The sequence below is a fragment of the Cavia porcellus genome, unplaced genomic scaffold (genome assembly GCF_034190915.1).
Source record: "Cavia porcellus strain 051 isolate PalLab524CR breed Dunkin Hartley unplaced genomic scaffold, mCavPor4.1 scaffold_15, whole genome shotgun sequence".
Taxonomy (NCBI): Eukaryota; Metazoa; Chordata; class Mammalia; order Rodentia; family Caviidae; genus Cavia; species Cavia porcellus.
The window spans coordinates 74,285,876-74,308,406 of NW_026947498.1; the positions used below are offsets into that span (position 1 = coordinate 74,285,876).

General features: G+C 41.5%; 1 protein-coding gene across 2 annotated transcripts in view; it reads left to right on the forward strand.

The window, feature by feature from the left end:
• Thumpd3 (THUMP domain containing 3) overlaps positions 1–8,967 on the forward strand; it is a 28,586-nt gene extending 19,619 nt beyond the window's left edge. For both annotated transcript variants that reach the window (XM_003464135.5, XM_013146330.3), the window contains exons 7-10: positions 1,424–1,539; positions 4,598–4,708; positions 5,765–5,888; positions 6,082–8,967. In XM_003464135.5, coding sequence (XP_003464183.1) covers positions 1,424–1,539; positions 4,598–4,708; positions 5,765–5,888; positions 6,082–6,234 — 504 coding nt within the window. In that variant the 3' untranslated portion in view covers positions 6,235–8,967. The remainder of the gene's footprint in view (positions 1–1,423; positions 1,540–4,597; positions 4,709–5,764; positions 5,889–6,081) is intronic.
• The last annotated feature ends 13,564 nt before the right edge of the window (positions 8,968–22,531 follow it).

Below are 22,531 nucleotides of genomic sequence, written 5' to 3' on the forward strand. Positions count from 1 at the left end.
TGCAGGGTTATATACTGGAGTGTGTCACCACCATCATGGCTGGGCAAAGTAGAGTTAGGAAGTGTTGTATGCGTTGGTAGGATGTGTGTCCCCATCGCAAAGAAAGTGGTGTTTACTATTCATCCGAAGCAGAGGGTAGAACCGTTCTCTGCTTTCATGTTAGAAGCCTTTTGCTAACTTGCACAAAACATTGTTCAGGCCGATTGTAGTATGTTGTAAGTGAAATGTGACAGCCGGCTATTTACTTTCAGTCCCTGTCAAGCTTTTGGTATAAAACTACAAAATCCTTTCAGGGATATGGCAGTTACCATTCGAAAGGCTAACATACAAAGAAAATGAGGTTTTATTTTGATAGGGTGAGGTATTCTAGTAGATCTGATTATATAAACTCACAATCCAGAAAGGTACAGTTAGGGTAGTTTTACTTTTTTGTTTTGTTTTGTTTTGCTTTGTTTTTGTTTTTACGACAGGGTCTGGCTATGTAGGCTGGCCTGGACTCACTTATGTAGCCCTGGTTGGCTTGAACTTGCAACGATCCTCCTACCTCAGCCTCTCGAGTGCTGGGATTATAGATGTGGACCACCATGCCTGACTGGTTAATTTTTTAAACCATGTTTAGTCAGGGACTGTTACACCTGTTAGACACTGCTGAGTCTGGGATTTAATAAAATACTAGATTTGTTTGAAGAAGTTCCTAGATTAGTTGGGAGGCAGGCACATACAAACATAATTGTTCATATTGGAACAGTTGTTCCAAATTGTTCAAAATTGGCACAAGTTCAGTAGCAGATGAACAAAAGCTTGAAGAGTTGAGGTTGATGTTACAGAGGCTGTGATATTGAAGCTGTGTATTAATCGCCTTTCAGATACTGGGACAAAATACCCAAGATCTACAACCTAAAGATTTATTTAGCTTACGGTTGCAGAGGTTTTGGTCCACGGTTGACTGGTCCATTGCTGTGTGTCTGAGATGAAGTAGAACATCATGGTAGAAGTACATGATGTCCCAGAGCTGCTTGCTTTATGCCCAGCCAGGAAGCAGAGTTTGGGAAGATACCAGATAGGAAGGGGCCAAGGCCAGATATAGTCCCCATGGTCACACTCCCTTGATATACTTCAGCAAGGCCCCACTTTTGTGTAGGCCATTTAACTATGCTCTCACAGTCCAGTGCCTCTCTAGGAAACACTTAACCCAATAAGTGGACAGTCACACTTGAGTTTTGAAAGATAGGAGCTCAGCAAGCAGAGAAGGCATTTCCAATGAGGACTATCGCAAGGTTGACAATATTGTATTGTCTTGCCACTTTTGAAAAGACCACTGGATTGATTTTCTTGCTTACTGACAAACTGCTTGAAATAATTCTCCTTCACAGTTTTTTGTAGCTTGTTACTTATGTTTCTAATACATGCTCTTGTCTTTTAGGGAGCTACTGAATGGTGTAACTGTTACCATATTGCTGGTGATAATAGTCCATTGGCTGTAAAAAGAGCAGCTGATAACATCTCATCTTTATTGACCAAGAACCAAGTTAAAGAAGGGTAGAATTTTAAATCTTTTATATCATATTTTAGCACAGAGAATCACTTTTCCTTTTTTATTTTTTTGTTACCAGGTATTGAACTCACAACCTCACGCTTGCCAGGCAGGTACTTGAGCCACTGAGCTGATTCTTCAGCTTAGAATCACTTTTCATGTTGACTGTGAGTTAATGACCTCCGTGCATTGTGTGAAATAGTCAAGATGAATATAGTATGAGACTCTATTTAGATTTTAAATTAATTGAAAATAATTTATATTTCAAAATAATTTAATTTCCTCATGCTATGGTGACTTTTTCTATTTTCCTTTTTTCTTTTCCATTTTTGCAGTACTAAGGATTGAACCCAGGACCTTCACATTGAGCTACATCTTTATCTTCCTTTTTTTCCCCCTAGTCCTTTTTTTTTTTTTTTCATTGTTTTCTTTTGTTTTTTGGTACCAGGGATCAAACTCATGACATATTTGGGGGGGGGGGTGTCCTGGGGATCGAACTCATGACCTCATGCTTCCACTGAGCTAAATCCCCTGCCCCGTTTCCATTATTTCATATTTAAAAGAATGAGTTGAACGAGAGCTGAAATCCACTCCCATAATTGTTAAATGTCCTATAAGAGATACTAACCAGTGGCCCGCTGTAATACAGTCTAAGTCTCTGTTCTACTTATGTAGGCTATAAATTTGTCTTACATCAATGAGGTTTTTTTTTTGGTAGTACTGGGGATTTAACCCAGAACCACTGTATTGAGCTACATCCCCAGATATGTTTTTGTTGTTGTTTTGATTTGGATTTTTGTTTTGTCTTGTTTTTGTCTTTTGAAACAAGGTTTCACTGTATAGTTCAGCATAGTCTTAAATTCACTATGTAGCCCTGGCTGGTCTCAAACTTGCAGTGGTCCCCATGCCTCAGCCTCCCAAGAGTTGGGATTCCAGGTGTGCTACCACAGCTGGCATCCCCAAGTGTTTTCATTGTTTATTTTGAGACAAGGTCTTACTAAGTTTCCCAGGCTGGACTTACCCTCCCAAAATGCTGGATTGTTGTTGTGTACCACTGTGCCTGGCTAGCCCTTTCTTTCAAGAACAAAAACTCTACCTGTACCTTCCACAGATTCATTTGTATTCTCCCACTTGGATCCATAAAGAAAAAAAATCTTTGTTTCATGTGATGATCAAAACCAGCAATTTGTCTAGGTATGGTGGCACATACCTGTAATCTCAGCAATTGCCATGAGTTTGAGGCCCGCCTGAATTGTAGAGTGAGACCCTGTTTCAAAAAGCCAAAAACAAAAACACTATTTGAAACCCCACTGCCAATAAAGTACACACATAACTCTCTTCTCTTCTCCAGGCAAAATATGTAAGGGTCTTAAATCATCCTCTCTTATGAGGTTAAAGGGCTTACTCCCATAAAGCTGTGAAACTTAAGATCAAGGTTGTCGATGTCCGCTCCCGGCCGGCAGGAAGGACACACGACAAAGTCTGGCAGTGGACAACCTTTTCTTTTATTTTCCTTCTCCGTACAGCCTGCCCTGGGATCGCTCCCAGCCGAAGCCTCCTCTGGTCCGCTCCCCGCGGCTCCTTCTGGGCTTCTACTTCTGGGCTTCTTCTTCCCCCCCAGGGGTGGCACCAGTATATATACGGATACAGTGTCCAATCATGTTAAAGTAAGCAAGGCAAGCTGATTGGCTAACATCATCAGTTGCCAGGCAGACTATATTGTTGAGCGGGTTGCTTACGCGGTAAGCAGGAAACTAACATGCTCGATGGGAGGGGTAATCTACCTCAGGCTTTACTCTTTACTACAGGCCTCACGTCCGCCAAGTGAGGCGACCGGGCTCGGGGCTGCGGCTCCCAACACAAGGTGCCAGCGTGGTTGGTTCCTGGAGAGGACCCTCTTTCTAAACCATAGGCCTTTGAGATCCGTAGTTTGGAAATCCATCAGCTCCTGGGTACATGTGTTGTCCATCCTTTTGACTTCTGTATTGTAGTGTTTCAAGTACTAGCCCACTACAAATTCTATTTAAGGGTACCTTCTATGTCAGCCTCACTCTTTGCTAGTGTTTGGGGACAACTTTGGGTTTAGTGTACAGTTTCTTATCAGACGCCCATATCTCTGTTCTGTATAGTTACCCTTCATTCCTTTCTGTTGGTTTTTTTTTTTTTTTTTTTTTTTTGATAAAGGTTCTTGCTATGTAGGTACGAGTAGCCTTGAACTCACAGCAGTTCTCCTACCTCACTCTTCCAAGTGCTGGGATTATAGGCATGTGTCATCACACCCAGCATCCTTTATTCATTTAGAAAACTGCAGGAGTAACTCAGAGTAAACAGATTCATTAAGTTTTGCAGGTGTGTATACTGAATACATAGCATAGGAAGTCACTTAATCTACAATTGGCAATTGGCCTTAGGAAATTGAGAGACAACTGCCTCTAATAGTGTCAGTCTTTGTAAATCAGTTGTTTTTTAGAAAAAGTGTTTCTCATTTTTTAAATACTCATGGTATTCATACTTCATACATATGATTATTTTATAATCTATAGTACTGGCTACACCCTTATCTTCACTGATTTTTCTCTTTGAAACCCTATAAAGTTCTCTTATAGGCATGATTTCTCCTAATTTATTTCTCCTAACCTGTATGTGAAACAGATGTTAATGTCTTTTTTTTTTTTTTTTGAAACAGGGTCTCAATTATGCCTAGGCTGGCCTTGGACTCACTATGAGCCAAGGCTGTCCTCAAACTCACAGCTGTCCTGCCTAAGCCTCCTGAGTGCTGGGAGTACAAGGGTGCACTGCCATGCTGCTTATGAAGATCTTTTGAAAATTGATCTTAGCTATTTAAATTTATATGTAGCTCTGCCATTTCAGTCATCGTGCTAGTTTTATTTCGTTTATATAAAGTTCCTTCTTACGTGTCATTTTTAAGATTCTGATCAGTTGGTGATGTTTTCACTATAATTCACAGCATTGTGCTTTGCTGTAGCAATCTCTGTTGAGAAGATTCATTTTTTAAAAGATCATATTTGAGTCTGTTGAAGCACCTTCCCTTTGTCCTTACAGCAAACACTCCTGGGGCTTGCCCATTGATGCTGTTCAGTGGGATAGCTGCAATCTTCCACTGAGAACTGGCTCTGTGGATATCATTGTTACAGACATGCCATTTGGGAAAAGGTATGCAGTGTGTTTTTTTAAAAAGGAGTTTTACTTAATTCTGGTACTTGATTTGTCTTCTAAATATCATTCTTTGTGTGTAAAAGAACAATCTTCCATATGTAGAAAAACTCTTCAGGTCCTTTTACCAGACTTAGTAGAATTGTTGTGGTTTGTTTTGGGGATTTTTTTGTTGCTTTTTGTTCTTTTGGTTCTTGGTTTTTCTGAGACAGGCTTTTGCTGTGTAGTTCGGGTTGGCCTTGACCTTACTATGTCTCAGACTCACAGCAATCTTTCTGCCTCAGTCTTCCAAGTGCTGGGATTACCATGCCTGGTTGAACTGGTTTTTTTTTCCAAACAGTTTTTGGTTTTTTGTGTTTTCTTATGTAGTTCATGCTGGCTTTGAATCACTTGGTGATCCATGTTGGCCTGCAATTCCTCCTGTCTCAGCTATCACCAAGCTGGCTTTTGCTGAACAGTTTTAATAATCATGATAGATTCACCCAATTTGTTTTTTATGAGAATTTAGGAATATTTTGATCCCAACCATCACAGGAGGTTCTTTTTTTAATTACCTGTAATTCACTTCCTAGCCTATTTTGTTCAATTACATAATCATAGTTTAAATAAAAATACTGAGAAGAACAGCCAGGCATGGTGGTACACTCCTGTATTCCTAGCACTTGGGAGGTTGAGGCAGGAGACTTGTTGGCAAGTTCGAGACCAGCCTGGGCTACAAAGTGAGCCCAAGGCCAGCCCGAACTGCATAGTGATACCCTGTCTCAAAAAAAAAAAAACTCAAAATGCTGAGGAAAATTTAACTTTGATTCTCAGGATAAATTGTTTTCTAAGCTTTGGTTTGTTTTGACTGTACTCCTTAAGACAAAGTATGATTTCATCTATATGAAATTCAGTTAATAAGCTATGGGAATAACTGTTTATTATTATTTCATATAATGGCTAAGCTCTGCCTTTTTATGTCTTGAGATGCATGAATGTTTGTTCTCATTTGATATAATCCTAGATATGTATCTTTTGTAATTGTCAATAGTTCACTCATCAGACTTTGTTTTACAGAATGGGCTCCAAAAAGAGAAACTGGAATCTTTATCCAGCTTGTCTACGGGAGATGAGCCGTGTCTGTAGACCTGGGACAGGCCGAGCCGTGCTTCTTACCCAGGACAAGAAGTGCTTTGCCAAGGTGCTAAACATTAGCTCAAAATCTGTCTGTGGCAGTTTCAGGATCTTTTTATGTAGACTTGGGGAGACTCATTTGAATAGGATGTGTTTTCTCTTCATATTTCTTAACTGGAAACTTAAGATGCCTGAATTGTTTATAAGCAAATGGTCAGCCCGTTTTTTTGTTTAATTTTTTTCTTTTTGTGTATACACAGGCATTATCTGGAATGGGACATGTATGGCGAAAGGTGCATACTGTCTGGGTGAATATTGGGGGTCTTCATGCTGCAGTTTATCTTCTGAAACGAACACCTCAAGCTTTTGTTCATTGTTCAGAGCAAGATGAACAAAGAGGGACACCTTGGTAATACAAAGAATGATGGGTGATAGTTTTTGTACTTCCCAACACTGGAAATGTCAGCAAGAAGAACTTGATTTGAGAGAATATTAACAGAAGTGAAGTCTGCAATATTTCAACCAACCCAAAGCCCTTCACCTTGCATAGCAAAAATGTGACTATAATATGATATAATTTAAGGTTTGAGAAAGCAGAGCCTTTCCTTAGAATTGTTTGAGGGTGTGGCTGGCAATTAGCAGACACACACCCATACACAGACACCCGACCCTAGTACTAGGGACTCTACAAAGGACTTTGGCAGTGAGCTATCTCTCCAGCTCTTCATTCTACAGTACTGGGGATTAAACGCAAGGCTTTTTTATTCTATTTTTATTTTTAAGACTGTCCTGTTAGGTTGGTGAAGCTGAACAACTTGTGGTCTTCCTGCCTCAGCCTCCACAATAACAACTTCTTTAAAATGCTTTACAGATGATTATTGAAAACCTTACTAAAATGCTGTGAGGTCTATCTATAGAACACTTTATTTCCAGGCGTTTTCTGTTGAGTCAAGTAGAAAGCCACCTTGACTTATATAAGCTAAGAACATAGTTGTAAGATAGTAGGCTACTTTGCATTGCTTATGCAGCTTTGCTCTTTGGTAGCTCAAGTTCGGTTTATCTCACCCTCAAAAAATAAGGCATTGTTGTATTTTGTGAAATTTCATAACACCTACAGGAAAACAATATGTGCCTTAAAAATTAAAATATGCACCTCTTATTCAGGTTAACACAGATCTAAAACAGGACTAAGGTTTATGAAAGGGATTATAAATAGTGTTTCTTCTAGTACAGGACATTTCTATTTGTAAAGAATAGCAGGAACATTGGTAGATGAGGTATGGAACCAATAAACCGAGTAGGTTTTGCTTTCAGTATATAAAAGCATGTATTCATTGTGAAATACAAACATGAACCTATCAGAAATTTTTTTTGTTGGTCAAAGATGAGAAGAAAAAAAAACTTTGAATGAAAAGGTAATTTGGACTGGGCACAAATTAATTCTGGGCTGGGTGGCACACACTGGTAATCCCAGCATTTCCCAGGAGGAAGCAGGAGGATTGCCATGAATGAGTTGGAGGGTAGCCTGGGATACAAAGTGAATTCAAGGCCAGATTGAACTTCACAGCAAAACCATGTCACAAAGACAGAACCAAAGTAAAATACATTTTATTTGGGAGTGGTGTCAGTTTCAGTTTTTAATGTCTCCATCAGAGTTAAAGAAGATAGGACTTTCCTCAGAGTCCACAGTGGCAGTGTAGTCAGCAGCCCTAATCTGGATCTGTTCAGACTGACCAACCTGAGAATGAACTGAACATGAGACATTTCGAAGTTTTATATCCTAAACTGGTGGTTTTTTTTGTTTTTTTTTTTTTTTTTTAATTTTTAAAGTTGGTGTTTTTACTATTAAAATTTACAGCTGCAACATACACAAAAAAACTTCCCTGGGACATAAAAATCCATTTAAACCTCAAACTAAAGGCTGGTAAGTAGTTAACAGAACCAAAAGTACAAGGACCATATTTACTAAGTCTCTAATATTGTACTTGGCAAACAGTAAGCATTCAGTATCTGCTAAACCAGTGAATTAATGTTTCTACATACTAACATGGACTTGTTGGAAACACATCATTTTTGTGCTTTGCTCACTAGACTGATTTAACATGGTGTGTCTCCTCAGTGTCTGTGCTGATACAGTGAGTAGAATAGGAAATGAGTATGAGGAGATTGAGAAGACCTGCAGTTGATAAATTTTTTTTTATCGGTATCAGGGATTGAACTCACAACCGCATGCTTGCAAGGCAGGCGCTTATGCCACTGAGCTAAATCCCCAGCCCTGATATACAGATTTTTAACCATGGAAATGGGCCTCCTATATCACAGAAATGTTTAAAAAGAATCTGTTATTGGGAATGAGTCACTATTTTGGAGGGCAAAAATGTTAAAAACTAGGAAAAATTTTATACATCTAATGATAGGAAAACACTGGATAACTGCACTAAGGGAAGGATTGGTTACATTTCTTTTAAAATGGTAATAGGCTTTCAGAAAACTGCCTGATCTGCTGTTTTTGGTGTCCATTGCAAGGACCAAAACACAATTTGAAGGCCAATAAAAATACTGTGAAAGTACAGTAAAGCCTGTATGTGCTTAATAGGTATAAAGAATGGAACTATCCATCTTCAGGGTAGCCTTTTCCAGGAACCTAAAGGTGTTATGTGTGAAGTTCAGTGGCACAGTGTTGTCAAAGCTTGAAAGTTCTAGCCAGTGTAGTTAGTGGGCCTTGGTACTTACAGGCTTACCATGTCACCAGACAAACCAGGTTAACATGTTTACTGATCAGTTGTCAACTGCTCAATGACAGATGTGTGCTAGAAGAACTTACTGGAAAAGTTAAAGAATGGTATTTTAGTTTGTCTCAAGTCTTCAGTTCTAATACCTCTAAAATAATGTGGTTTTTTCCAGAAAAATCCTCCACTCCTGGCATGTCTCATCCTACTTCTCCAGGCATTTGAATGTTTACCATGTGTGTTGTATACTTGTGCTAGAGCAACTTTTGTTTTGGTTGAGATCATCTCACTGTGTAGCTCAGGCTATCCTCCATTTTATGGACATCCCCCTGCCTCAGCCTCTCAAATGGAGGTGTGTCCCATACCTGGCAAATTGATAGTTGTTTTAAGTAAAAGTGGTGCTATGAGAAAAGTTAATTCAATTTGCAACTCTCTTGCTTCAGTATCTTAGTCATCCTAACTACTGTATGCAAACTTTCAATTTCATCACTCACATTGCAAAGTCCTCAGGGATCCACATTTAACAATTTTAACATTTTCACAAGACCATTCTTATATGAAACTGGCTTTTTCTTGCAGTTCACACTACAAATGTGTGGCAGTGAAAAATGACTAGTTTGATGCCTCTTTAATTTGTACTAAGGTACCTACAGTTTTACTCACTTGCTTTTTCACCATCAGTACAAATGTCAATATACAATTGTTCAGGATCCATTGTAAGAGTAAAAGTCATTCCACACATTCACATATTTTATCAATTTCAGAACATGTTTATTGTCAAGCAGAGTATCTTTGATTAGTTTATGTCCAACAAATGGAAGCAACAATACAGCAACAAGTTACGTTTTTTTTTTCTATATTCATCCATCTGTAAGGTATAGTACACTTGATTTCATGCCTGTACACAGATCTCCAACTTGAAGAGTTGCTCTAATTTTCAAAAGAGGAACTACTTTATTTCTCGCATTTGACATATTTCAGCAATATGATCTATATGGCTTTTTAGTTTCTCAGCCGTCATCTCTGTTACCAGTGCAATCCAGTACAATTTACTCTTTATATGTAGTTTATCATTTCTAGTTTGAAACCTGTTTCAAGGAGCATCATACATCTGCATTTTGAATATTCAGTATCTTTTTTCTAAAAAAAAAGCTACAAATACACTGATTGGTTTCAAAATGATTTCACAACACAGGTGGTACCAACACTATTCAGAATATTCTAGGGGCCAGGAGTGTAGCTCAGTGGCATGGCCCCTGTCTGGCAAGTGCATAGTCCTGAGGTCTTTTTTGTTTTTTTTGGTACTGGGGATCAAACTTGCAATCTTACGCTTGCCAGGAAGGCCTGTATGCTGCTGAGCTAAATCCTCTTTAAGCATTCTTAAGGATGATACAAGCTGCAGCGTAAACAAAAAAATAGCTTTTGTTTTTTAAGCTAAAACATTTTTACATTTATTTTTAAAATGAAGTTTTAAAGCTCTACAGTATGCTTTTAATATTTGGAAATCTGAGAAAAGTATTCCATTTTATAAGACAACAAAATATACCATCATTTATGTTTGAGCACAAGGAAAACTACGTGACATTTAAAATAACTGCATGACGTCAAGATAGCATAATCTAAAAGGTGAATAAGAACATATACTTAAATTTGCATTCCACCTTAGAATAATTTAAAGACTATAAAGCACCACTCATTAACACCAGTGCCAGTGTCTTCACACAAGTATCTTCTGCATACTTTTGAGAATCATTTTAAAGTCAAATTATGTTAGTATTGTGAAAATACTAGTGCACATGCTAGCACACACCTGTAATCCCAGCACATGGAAAGCAGAGGCAGGAGGACTAGAGAGTTCAAGGCCAGCCTATTGAGCTCAAGGACAGCCTAACCTCTGCAGACCTCTGCGCAGGGAGCAGGGATACAGCCATTACAGTGCTGTGCTGCCCTCAAGGAGCAACCTAAAGTTCAAGTAGGAAAAGTCACACCATTAGTGTCAGTTATGAGAGGAGCTATGACAGCATTCAGGGGGACCAAATACATTAGAGGTGAAGGTATCAAAGGCCTTGAGAACTGAATAAGGGTTTTGAGATGAGACTGTTTTCTCACTTATTTTGGTGGATTATCAAATTAATTTTCTTTTACGATGCCATTACCTATACCACATCACTTAAAGAAAGCTGAAGCCAAGTTCCAGTGGCACATGCTGTAATTTATGCAGTTGGGAGGCTGAAGCAGGATGGCAAAGTGGCATCTCGCCCAAGTAACTCAGTGGAGCTGTCTCAGGGCTGAGAATGTAACAGTGTGAAGACCCTCGGTTCATAAGGGGAAGAGTGTTCCTTAAATGGTCTCTACTTTCAATTTCGCTATCCCAACCAATCATCCTGTATTGCATTGCCAGAGTAATGTTTCCCTCAAGGGCTAAGGATACGCTGGAGCTTGGTACATTGCACTTGCCTAACAAGACAAGCCCTATGTTCAAGCCCTACGCTAGAGGTAAAAATAATGCTCCTGTTTTGTGTAAAGACCACAGAAAATATACTGGTGAGAAACTTAGCATTTGAAGACTATTCATTCATTTGTTCCCATTATTCCCTGTACTACACACTAGAGCACATTGCCCTGCATTTATTTGTTACAGTAAGCAAAATTCTGGTGTAAGACTAAAGGTCTGACAAGGAAAGACTGAAGACCACTGACTGAATTGACCAGAATCTATACACTAGACATTCGATTAGTTAATATAACCAGTTCTAGAAAGACAAATCTAGAAATAGATTCCTGTTGTCAACAGAACAGGCAAATTTAAACTTTAAAGGTCAATGATGACTATACAATTTAGGAAGAAGAGCTGTGGTGGGCCAGAATAGTCACTGCAGTCACCAAGAAGATAACCTGTGTAAAAACAGGAATTTATCAGCTTCAACCTTGGCCCATAAAAATAAACCTATACATATGGACTGCATGCTTGTTAGTTTCATCATTTCAAATAGGAAAAAAATTTCTGAAGCATGTCCTCTAACACAAACTAATAATAATAAGCTAACAAAAATGAAGAATTAAAAAAGAATACAACAACTGCAAAGTCAAGTATCAGATTCCTGAATTTTTACCCTAACAAAGTGCTCTACAATTGAGACTGGTGACAGCATACACCTGTAATCTCAGCTCTTGGGAGGCTGAGACAAGATGGTCACTGGGAGTACGAGGTCAGTCTGGGTTACAAAGTGAGTTCAAGGCCAGCCTGAACTACATGGCAAACTGTATCTCAAGACAAAAAAGAAATGGCCCAACATAATCTTTACCCTTATGATACTAACCTCTATTATAGTCTAGATTAAGTTACAAGCCATAATTATGTAATTATACCAATCCTCCACTTAAGCAAGATGGGAAAAACCTCACCTAGCTCAAGTTTTGCAAGTCAAAGTATCAAAAGCCCTCACGAAATCTTTTTTTCAATTAAGTATTTAATAAGCTTTTGTCTCAGAATTATAGGAAACAGACACTAATAAGTAGGTGGTTTATTTCAACCCAAAGGAAGTAGAGGGCAGCTGCAATGGTTAGTACAAGAAATCTAAGAGCTGTATAGTGAACAAATGTATTCAGAGGCCAGGTGGCATTGGTTTCATCTGTGAATAGATTTGAGACTTGCCTGTATAACCCTAAAATTTCTGCAGAGAAGGAGCCTTATTTCTGTTTGGTGGTCTTAAGCTATTATCTGAAAAGCCAGTTCCACAAATAAAGTCAATAAAAATAATATGAGTTCCCAACCCCATTTTTAGGCACTGGGGAATTGAAGAATGCAATTTACTGAGATTTGATAATATTAGGTAAACTTTTATCATTTAATTCTTTTTTTTTTTTTTTTTTTTTTTTGTACCAGGGATTGAACTCATGACCTCATGCTTGCCAAGCAGGTGCTTATGCCACTGACCTAAATCCCCAGCTACTTTTCTCATTCAAAACAATAACCCTTTAAAAAATAATCATGTGACCTGCAAGTTTTCAAAAGTATAAAAGTTACTACTTTTTGCTTTTCAAAGTATTTTATTTATTATTATTTTGGAGGAAAAGTAAACAGTTCAGGCTAGAAAAAACTGAAGGGAAAGACGGGGCATATAGTGTACTTGAGAACGTCTCTGAAGTTCTAATCACTTTGCAGGTCAATAGGTATATGTCTTTTCGTTAACTTGCAGTAAGCAAACGAACGTGCCAGCCTACTGCCTTAGAATTCAGCATTACTGGGTGTGGGTCTGGGGGTCCTACAGAAAACAGCAAGGCAACTGTGTATATAGGAAAGGTCTGAACACTATTATCCAAAGACTGCCACACTGTTTTCTCTGGAGAAACAAAACCCTTGCAGACTTGCATACCTCAAAAACTACCTGTGCATTGCTAATTGGAGGTCTCTGCCTGTACTCTTTTTTCCCTGTGTACTCTGCCTTTGCTCCACCACTAACCTCTCTCTGATCAATACCAATAAAAGCTATGAGATTTTGGAGAGGAGGAGATCAGGTTGGGTGTGATTTAAGGCCGCATAGGCCCCCAGAATTAGGTTGTACAAGTTAAAGTGTGGAGCAAGGGTGGAACTTAAAGGTGCTGGAGCAGCTGAGAAAGTGTGGGGAGAGCAAGAGGGGTGGGTAGTTGTCAATGGGGGTGAAGTTACCACCTGACCAAGAGACCTATGGTCGTTGGGTGGGACCAGCACCGGATTTGGGCCCACTGCGACAGGGGTGTGTTGTAATGGGTTTTTTAGAATTCGGATAAGGTTTCCATGGTCGTGGCCCTGTTCGTAGAAACGAATGCCCCAGGTACGCCCCGAAATCCAGCCTTGTTCTTGGGGTGTGGTGACATTGAGGGTCACATTTCTGCAGTTAGCAGTTTGGCGGGAGCCCCACCACCACATTTTACATCTTCTTGGCTCATAGCCGAGCATGACAAGTGTCAGAGATTGGGGGAGATCAGCCAGATTTTACCACTGTTTCACAACCCCAATAGGCACAAAAATAATGGCCCAAGGAGTGACAATAAGATCTTCCTGACGTTGGTGAGGGGCACATGTACAAAGGCTGTTTATGGCAAAATTGTCCTGAAGACATTGGAATGACATGACAGGGATCAAATCAAAGGCTAGGGCTTCCAGATCCCTGCTAGGTAGTAACGGGGCGCCAGTCTCCTTGGAGCCCGTCCCATTTTTGGAGGGTCCACACCCAAGGTTGATGGGGATTATTAGTTGTTGTGCACAGGTGTAATCATGTTAGAAATCCAACAATTGTCCATGAGATCTTTAGGGCCAGCATTTTCCTGTAAAAAGAGCACAGAGAAAAAGCCTCAGAGAGCCACATCATCCCTGGGCACATGGGAGGCCCATATTAGTTTGTCTGTTTGTTGTGTATCAACTTGTCTTGTAAGCTGTTCGGGGAGCCATCTAGCCCCCTTTTCTTGGTGGGAGTAGATGCAAATGGAACCTTGCCCCCAGATAAGGACTGGATCAGGGCCATTCCATGTGTTGGTTAGGGGAATCTCTCCATAATACAGATGCAAATTGTGTTGTTGCCCGCGTGTGCCAAAAACGAGATACCACTGAGCAGCCTGAGGCATCCAGGGATAGAAAATTCAAAATAAAGAGCATGTGAAAGAATATATCTAGGAGACCCTCGGGTTGGGTACCAGGTTCCCCCTTTTATTTTATCTATGGTAGATTTGAGGGAGCGATGTGCGCGTTCAACAATACCTTGTCCTTGAGGATTGTAAGGTATACCTGTGGTGTGTAGAATACCAAGGCACTTGCAAAATCAGGAGATACTAGTATAGCCTGGGCCATTGTCGGTTTTGAGCTGTTGGGGGACATCCCAGAACCGAGAGGGCCGATAGCATATGGGCTATAATATGTTTGGTAGCCTCTCCAGTCTGGAGTGTGGCAAAGATGAAGCCACTATAGGTATCAATGACCACATGTATATATTTTAAGTTGCCAAATTCATTAAAATGAGTGACATCCATCTGCCACAAGGCATTGGGGATTAAGCCTCTTGGGTTGACTCCTAGGTGTTGAACAGGCAAGTGAACAGCACAAGAGGGGCAATTTTTTACAATTTGTCTGGCTTGTTCTCGGGTAATTTTGTGGAGGTGGAGGAGAGTCTGGGCATTGAGATGGTGTAGCTGATGAGCCTCAGATATCTTTGAGTCATCTATGGGCTCAGAGTGGATCATGAAGACCTGTGTCCGTGTAGCAATATCAACCAAATGATTTCCCTGAGTGAGAGGGCCCAGGAGGCCAGAATGGGCTCGCAAATGGCAAATAAAAAACTTATGGCAGCGGATCCGTACGATCTCTTGTAACTGCCTGAACAGATTTGCAGCTGGAGAGGTGTGACATATGGTTGCAACAGTTTCTAATAACGGGACAGACTGGGCAAGGTAGGCACTATCGGTGAACAAATTGAAGGGTTGGTTGGGGTAAGCGGTGAAAACTGCCAAGATGGCCTGTAATTCTGCCAGCTGTGCAGAAGAGGTGTCTGTCTGGAGGGTAAAAACATTGTCTTGAGCTACATTGGCAGCCTTGCCGGAGGAGGAGCCATCAGTAAAAACACTGGGACAACAGAAAGGGGCTGTGAAGCTGTAATTTTGGGGAATACAAATGGGTGACAATTAGCAAAATCAACTAACTTATTTGGAGGATAATGATTATCAACAGTCCCTGAGAAGGAGGCTAGCACAACATGCCTCGGTAGTCTGGAGTAGCTAGTCTACCTGATCTTTGGTGAAAGGTTGGATGATGACATCTGGCTCTTTACCAAAATAGCATTTTCCTTGTTTTCTGCCTTGGATTATCAAGTCAGAGACTGCTTGTTGGTAGGGTAACAGGACCCTTTTCGGGGAAACTGACAAATGAAGCCACATAAGAGGAGCTTGTTGCCAAAATACTGCCATTGGGGAAAGTTTTGTGTCAAAGATGAGGAGTTTTAAAGGTTTGTTGTAATCTATGAAGGAAACAGTTTATTGAGCAATAGCCTCTTCTACTATATGCAAAGCTCTTCTGGCTTCAGGTGTGAATTCATGGGGAGAGGTTGGATCAATATCTCCCTTAAGAATTTCATAAAGGGGTTGTAATTCATATTTGGTCAATTTTAAATAGGGTAAGAGCCAATTAATATCTCCCAAGAGTTTTTGGAAATTGTTAAGTGTCTTAAGGCCATCGAGTCTTAGTTGAGGCTTTGGAGAAAACACCTGAGTGCCTTGTAACTGAAAACCTAAATATGTATATGGGTCAGTAAGCTGGACCTTGTCAAGGGCTATTTGGAGCCCAGCCTTTTATAAGGCAGCTTGTAGTGCCTGGTAACACTGTAAAGTCTGGTCTCAACCATCTCCTGCCACGAGAATATCGTCCATATAATGGGAGATATATATATTTGGCCAATGATCTCTGACTGGCTGTATTGTGGCTGCGACAAAAGACTGGCATAGCGTAGGAGAGTTAGCCATTCCTTGTGGAAGGACCCGCTATTGGAATCTTTGCACAGTGGCTCTAAAGTTAATTGATGGAAGACTAAAGGCAAAACGCTTTTGGTCATTTGGATGTAAGGGAATAGAAAAAAAGCAATCTTTAAGATCTATGACAATTTTAAAAAATCCCAGGGGAATGGCACTGGATGAAGGGAGGCCTGGCTGTAAGGTTCCCATTAAAATCATGGTCTTATTTATTGCCCTAAAGTCTTGTAGCAGCTTCCATTTCCCTGACTTTTTTTCAAATAACAAAGATGGGTGTGTTCCAGGGGGAGTCACTAGGGACAATGTGGCCTGCATCTAACTAGTCCTGCACCAGCTGTTGTGCGGCTGCAAGCTTTTCAGAGGTAAGGGGCCATCAGGTTTATCTGACAACCAGGTAATCTCTTTTGCATGGGCTGCAGGACTGTTAATGACCCCTATTGAAAATGGCCTATGCCAGCTCTTATTAGGTTAGGGACAGGGGAGATGGGGGCCTTAATGCCTGTGCCCTGTTTTCCTAGGCCCTGATTTGGGAGAAATCCATTTTTGAGCATTTGTGCTGTGACTATACTGTTGGGGCTACCCATGATTATTCCCATTTGGGTAAGTAAGTCTCTGCCCCATAAATTAAGAGGAAGTCCTGTAACAACATACGGCTGTGTGTCCCTGGTTGCCTTCTTGATCTTTCCACATGAGAAGGCTGGCACTACACTGGGGGTTTTTTTGATTGTCCAATTCCTTGTAGATGGGTCATGGAAGTCTCTAAGGGCCAAGTGAGGGGCCAGTCCTCCTTTTTAATGATAGTCACATCAGCCCCTGTATCTATGAGGCCTGAAAAACTTTTCCCATCTAACTGTAAGGTCATAAAGGGCTTATTTTTAGATATGGATTGGGCCCAATATACATCTGAGGACCCAAGAGATGAGTCTCCCCTATAGAAAGCCATGGCAGTGTTGGGAGTCTGAACCAATGACAACAGCACCAATTGGGCAATACGCTGTCCCTGTTTAATAGGGATGACACCAGAAATGGAAGAAGCCATGATTTTAATTTCTCCTGTACAGTCACTGTCTAAGACCCCGGGAACAATTTGTAACCCTTTAACCCAATGATATCTAAAACCGCAATGGTGAAGGCTGCCGTGGGACCACAATGGGATACTGCTGTTTTTAATTCTTTAGGGCAGTTACTGGGAACGGTGTATGGGCCCTACTAGTCCTCGGCGCTAGGGGTGGTAGGTCTATGTCTGTATCACTATCATGTGGGTCAGAATCATTTTCTTCTTCACTATTACCAGTTTCTATATCCCATGTCTGTAGGCGCTGTGGCTGTCTTTTTTTGTTCCCCCTAGTTGTTGTAATGGCCTGTGTTTTATCCCTTCCATGTTCCTGGCTTGGGGACCAATCCCTGCGTCTAGTTCATCTTTTTTGTCTCCCCCTTTCTTTACTTGTTTCACTGCCATCATCTTGTGGACCGGCGCCATCTTGGGCGGGTCGAGTTGTCTCTCCGCCATTTTGTGAGTCATCGCCACCTGTGCCAGTTGGAGCGGTTTCTGTTACCAGAAACAGTAAAGGAGGCGCAATTTTTAAGGTATCTGTTTTTGGAGGGTGGGTTATTTCTGTTACCGGGAACATCATTATTGGTGCATCTAAAGGGGGACGAGAGACTACATCTAGCAACTGAAGTTGTAAAATGAGTCTTTGTCTCTCCTGTTTTAATTGAAGCCGCTGTTGTAAATAATTGGTCTCTGTCTCTAGATCAAGGAGATCAGGAGGTGGACCGGGCGGCTTTTGGAAGCCAAAAGGAGGGTTATCTATCTTTTTTGGTATGGCTTTTGTCACTAAGTTAGGATCGATAGAGAGCGCAGGGGCTGCAAAAGGGGGTCTCTCACCCTGATACTGAATAGCCTCTTCCGCTAGTTGTGACCAATTAATCTTTGGGAGGCCAGAAAGATCACGATATATAGGCTTATATGACGGAGGGGATGTGGTGGCGCTGAGCTCTAAGGAGCACTGGCAGCCAGTTTGAATGGTGATGCCATTTTGAGTGCCCCCATGTGTTTCAGAAAGGGGAAATGGTGGCAAGTCGCCATTTTGGGAGTCTCCGGAGGGGGAGAAGTCGCCATCTTGAGGGGGCTCCAGAATATCAAGAACCACAGAGCCAGGAGAGCTGGGTGCTTTGGATAAGTCTGGCAGCTGTGGGGTACAATTGTGGAAGGCAGATAATGCAGTCTCACCCTGAGCAAGCGTCTCTGCAATCTGGGGATCTGCGGGACGTTGCGTCAGCAGTTCAGAGATTAAAGTCCAATATGCTTAAGAAGTTACCAGAACCTTTTCCAGACCAAAAACTCTATAATAGTCTTTGAAAGTGTCTCCTACTTTTTGCCATCTTTTTGAGTCAATGGAGCCCTCTAGAGGGAACCAGGGACACACAGAATGCACAAACTAAAAGTACTGTAATAAATTTTTAGTTTTAACCTTAATCCCTCTAACCTTGAGTGCCTCCCTGAGGCCATTTATGAACAATTTGAACTAAGTGCTTGGCCCATGCCAATCCCGTTCACCTACCATGATTCAGGCGAAACGTAAGGTGGCCATCCGCACGAATCACAGGGACAAAGTCCCAAAACAGTCACGCTGGCCAGCAATTTACTCCCATAAACAGTCTCACGTCGATGAGCCAGGTTGAACCCACATTGGGCGCCACTTGATCTGGCCCGCGGATCAGTCTGTAGGCCTCACCTGGAGAAGGGATGGAGATGGCAGGGCTGGGCAAAAGGAGAGAGAGACAGAGACAAGATGAAAGGTTCCAATCAAGTCTCGTTTATTCTGAAAATGGCAACAACTTATACAGAGTGAAGGTGGGACAACGGGGCAGGAAGAGGGGAGAGTGCTATCTGATAGGTCATCGTCACATCCGGATATATGACGTAAGCAGGAGAGGATTATGGGTAATGTAGGCAGATGTGAGGATCATGGGAAATATAAGCGGACGCAACAGAGGTCCACAGGAGGGGCAAGATAAGGGGGCAGCAGTGAGATATGCTGCTCCCTACAGCCAGGTGTGTTAAACTGATATCCACAGCAAGGGTTTAGGTACATCCAAGCTCTTCTAAATCTTCTAAGGAAAGATTTTCTTAAAGAAAAACTCTTAATAGGTATTTTTAAAAAGTATAACTGAAATCTGTAAGTTGCTATAGCAGTACACAAAAAAGTATTTTGGATGGGCCTGGAACATGCCTATAATCTCAGCACTTGACAGGCTGAGACAAGAGGATTTCAAGTTCAAGTCCATCTTAAGCTACATAGTCAGACCCTCGTTTAAAAAACAAAAGGGGATTTTGGTATTAAAATGACATTGATTTGTACTTCCTTCTTATGATACCATGTAATAATTTTTTTCTAACTCAAGATATGATGCTTAGGACCCTTCAAATTTTTTTTCCAAAAAATGAAAACTTGAATGACTGAAATTAAGTGTTGGGCCAGCCCATTAATGTCAGATCTAGTGCTGTTTCTCATTAAACTTGTCTTCTGATTATGAACTCCCTTTATGGTTTAATGAAAATGACCTTCATAAGTTTTTCTGAAAAGTAAACTAAATGCTTGGATTTTCAATACACTATTGCCTGAAGCAGGTTTGTCTTTAGTAAAGGTTTGTTCAATTTAGTTCTCAGCCAAGTACAGCTGAGATACAGAAATAAATGAGCCAGGTGCTTGACTTCTGAACTAAGTTTTCTGACCCAGGAGAGAAGGCTGGGGGTGCTGACAGGACATGTTCATACTACATCCTTTCTAGCTATGGTTTACCAAGTAGGAGGCCATTTATTCATCCTCATTCACCTTACAGAGGTGTGCAATCAGTCTGTGGCAGCCTGGCACATCAGGTTTCTGGTGATGAGGGTAAAAAGAGAAAATTCACAAATAGAGTATTTGTTTAATACCAGACTATTCAGTGAGAGAGCTATCCCCAGGCTTGACTCAGGCTGTCATTTAATTTCAGTATGGATTCACCCCAAGAACCTGGAAAATTGCATGTTCATTCCATGCCCTGCCCCTCCCCACTCAAGGCAAATCCATGACATTCAGAAGGACTCTGAGTCATCTTTGGGGGTTCACAATGGGGCTATCCTGATCTATCCGTTGGTCTTTCCCAGATGAACTCAAATAAGCAGTTATAAGGGATATTGAAGACACCTAAGAGAACCTCTACCTACAGACATGAGAAAAGCAGTATGCTACTTTGAGGATTGAGAGACCTGTCTTGAAAGGTACAGTTCTTCCAAGGGAGTTCTTTTCAATGAAGGAACTCAGGTTTGGGACCCTACCCACTCTAAATTATGTAAAGTGTAATACCCAGATACTCTCCCGAGTTTCTATCCATTCTGCTAACAGCATGGGTCTGTGCTATCTAATGCGTGTCAGTTATTTTGGGGCCCAGTCAACACTGGGTCAAACTGGTAATATCAGCCAGGCCCCCTAGGGCCAGTTCTATGAGGTGGTACACCCCTTACTCTTTGACTGTACAGAAAACTAGAAGGACACAAACACCGCTATGTCCATGTTGGACAATAACAGTCATAGGGAGTCATTTCTGGCAAGAAAAGTTAATTCCAACTGGGGAAGTTTTTAAGGGTAATTGATAAACTGCAACCAAAGAAGGATTATGCCCCCAACTCCTAGTATGAGTCAGACAGAACCAGGGATGGATTAGTTTTTCTATCATTATATATCTTTGGGAAAGGGAACCTGAACCTTTCCAGTGGTTTGCAAATGTATTGGGGCTCTTGATTTACGATTCAGGATGCTGTAATTGTCTTCCACTTGGACTGCTTGTTCCCATACCATACTTTTCTCTCTGATTTAAAGTTTCATCCCAACGTACTACATCTTTCCATGCCACATCATATACAACATTGCAGATGCTCAAAGCTGCCAATATACATGTCAAGGTCACCTGTTAATACCAATTCCTTCTTTGAACTCAAGATTGAAAGGGATTAGCAGGACCCCTCCCCATAGGAGCTGGCCTGAGAGCAAGCATATTTTTCTTGGGAGCAGTTCAGTAAGCATGGGGGAGAGGGGTGAGCATGTCATAACCTGCCAGGTGTTTTACTCAGTTGATGGGGAGCTGGACAGCAACAGAGGCCCTAGTGTTATTGGAAGCTTTTCAAATTCTTTCTCCTATGAAGGAGGCAGGCCACATAGGGTGGGATCAATTTGGCATCCTTTAATCCAGTAAGGATGGTCCCCAAGGGTGAAAAATAATCGCATATATAAGACCTTTCCCCATTTACCTCCCTGTTCACAGAACAAAAACTTGCTGCAAAATGGTGTAGTTAAGTTTCCTTCAGGCCAGACCTTCTGGTCCTGATACTGGAGTCATGCCAGGGTATTGAAGAAAGTTTGGTTATCTGACTTTTTCCAGTGGTTAAGCAAGCATTCCAGCAGGGAGTTTGGAGGAAGTTTGAAGGTAGGAGCTCCTATCTGAGGCAAAGGGGAGAAGGAGGCAGCTGGGAGGGAAGCATTCATTCCTCATGCACCTTAGGTCAGGTATCCCAACTTTCCTTGGCTCATCTAGTGTGGCCCAAGGGTGACCCTAAAAGGGACCATTTTCCCTAGCAGGAAACCATATATGCTATGCCCATGGGCAAAAGGCTGGTCCTTCTATCTATCTTCCTTAGTAGTCCAAGTATCTTTGATGTCTCCACTCCTCAAAGGTGCTAACTGCCCATGGGAGTTCAACAAATGGACCCAACAGGGCAAGAGCTTTGGCTTGCAGGGCAGAAATTATCCCTAGGGAACATTTGCCTATGGAACCTCTTAGAGGGGGCCTGACGAAGATGTACTGCTGGTTATACCTACCTCAACAAGTACAAGACTTGGGCATTTATTCATTCCCATTCCAACCTACAGACCTGTGCCATCAATCTGAGCCTCAAACCACCTGTCTGAGGAACTCTGGAAATCTGACTGAGGAGATACGAATAGGCTACACAGGTCTGGCTGTGATGAGCCAGATGGAAAACAAAGGCAAAATACTCTTCTTGCTCTGGAAACCCTTCTCCAGGCATCCCAGAGAACTAGTCTTGGAGCAGGCAACAAAAAAGGCACGCACCCTTTGATAGCTAAATCTTCTGAAGGATGTCCTGGGCTGGGGGCGATATAATCCCCTGCCACAATCTCTAAAGAAAGCCCTTCAGTGAGTCCAGGGAGAGGTGTCTACCACTCATGATATTCTCCTAGATGGGCCTCTTGGCACGTGGCAGGTTAGTATAATTCCCTAAGTAGGTTGCCAGGAGTTGGCTGAATTCTTGGGCCAACAGGATTCTGGAGAACTATATGTTAGCTGTATGAGGGTGGCACCAGAAGCCTGCCTGCTTCCCTCCTGGGAAATAAGCACACAAAATGAAGATGCTAGGGGGCTGGGGATTTAGCTCAGCGGCATAAGCACCTGCCTTGCAAGCAGGCAGTCATGAGTTCAATCCCCA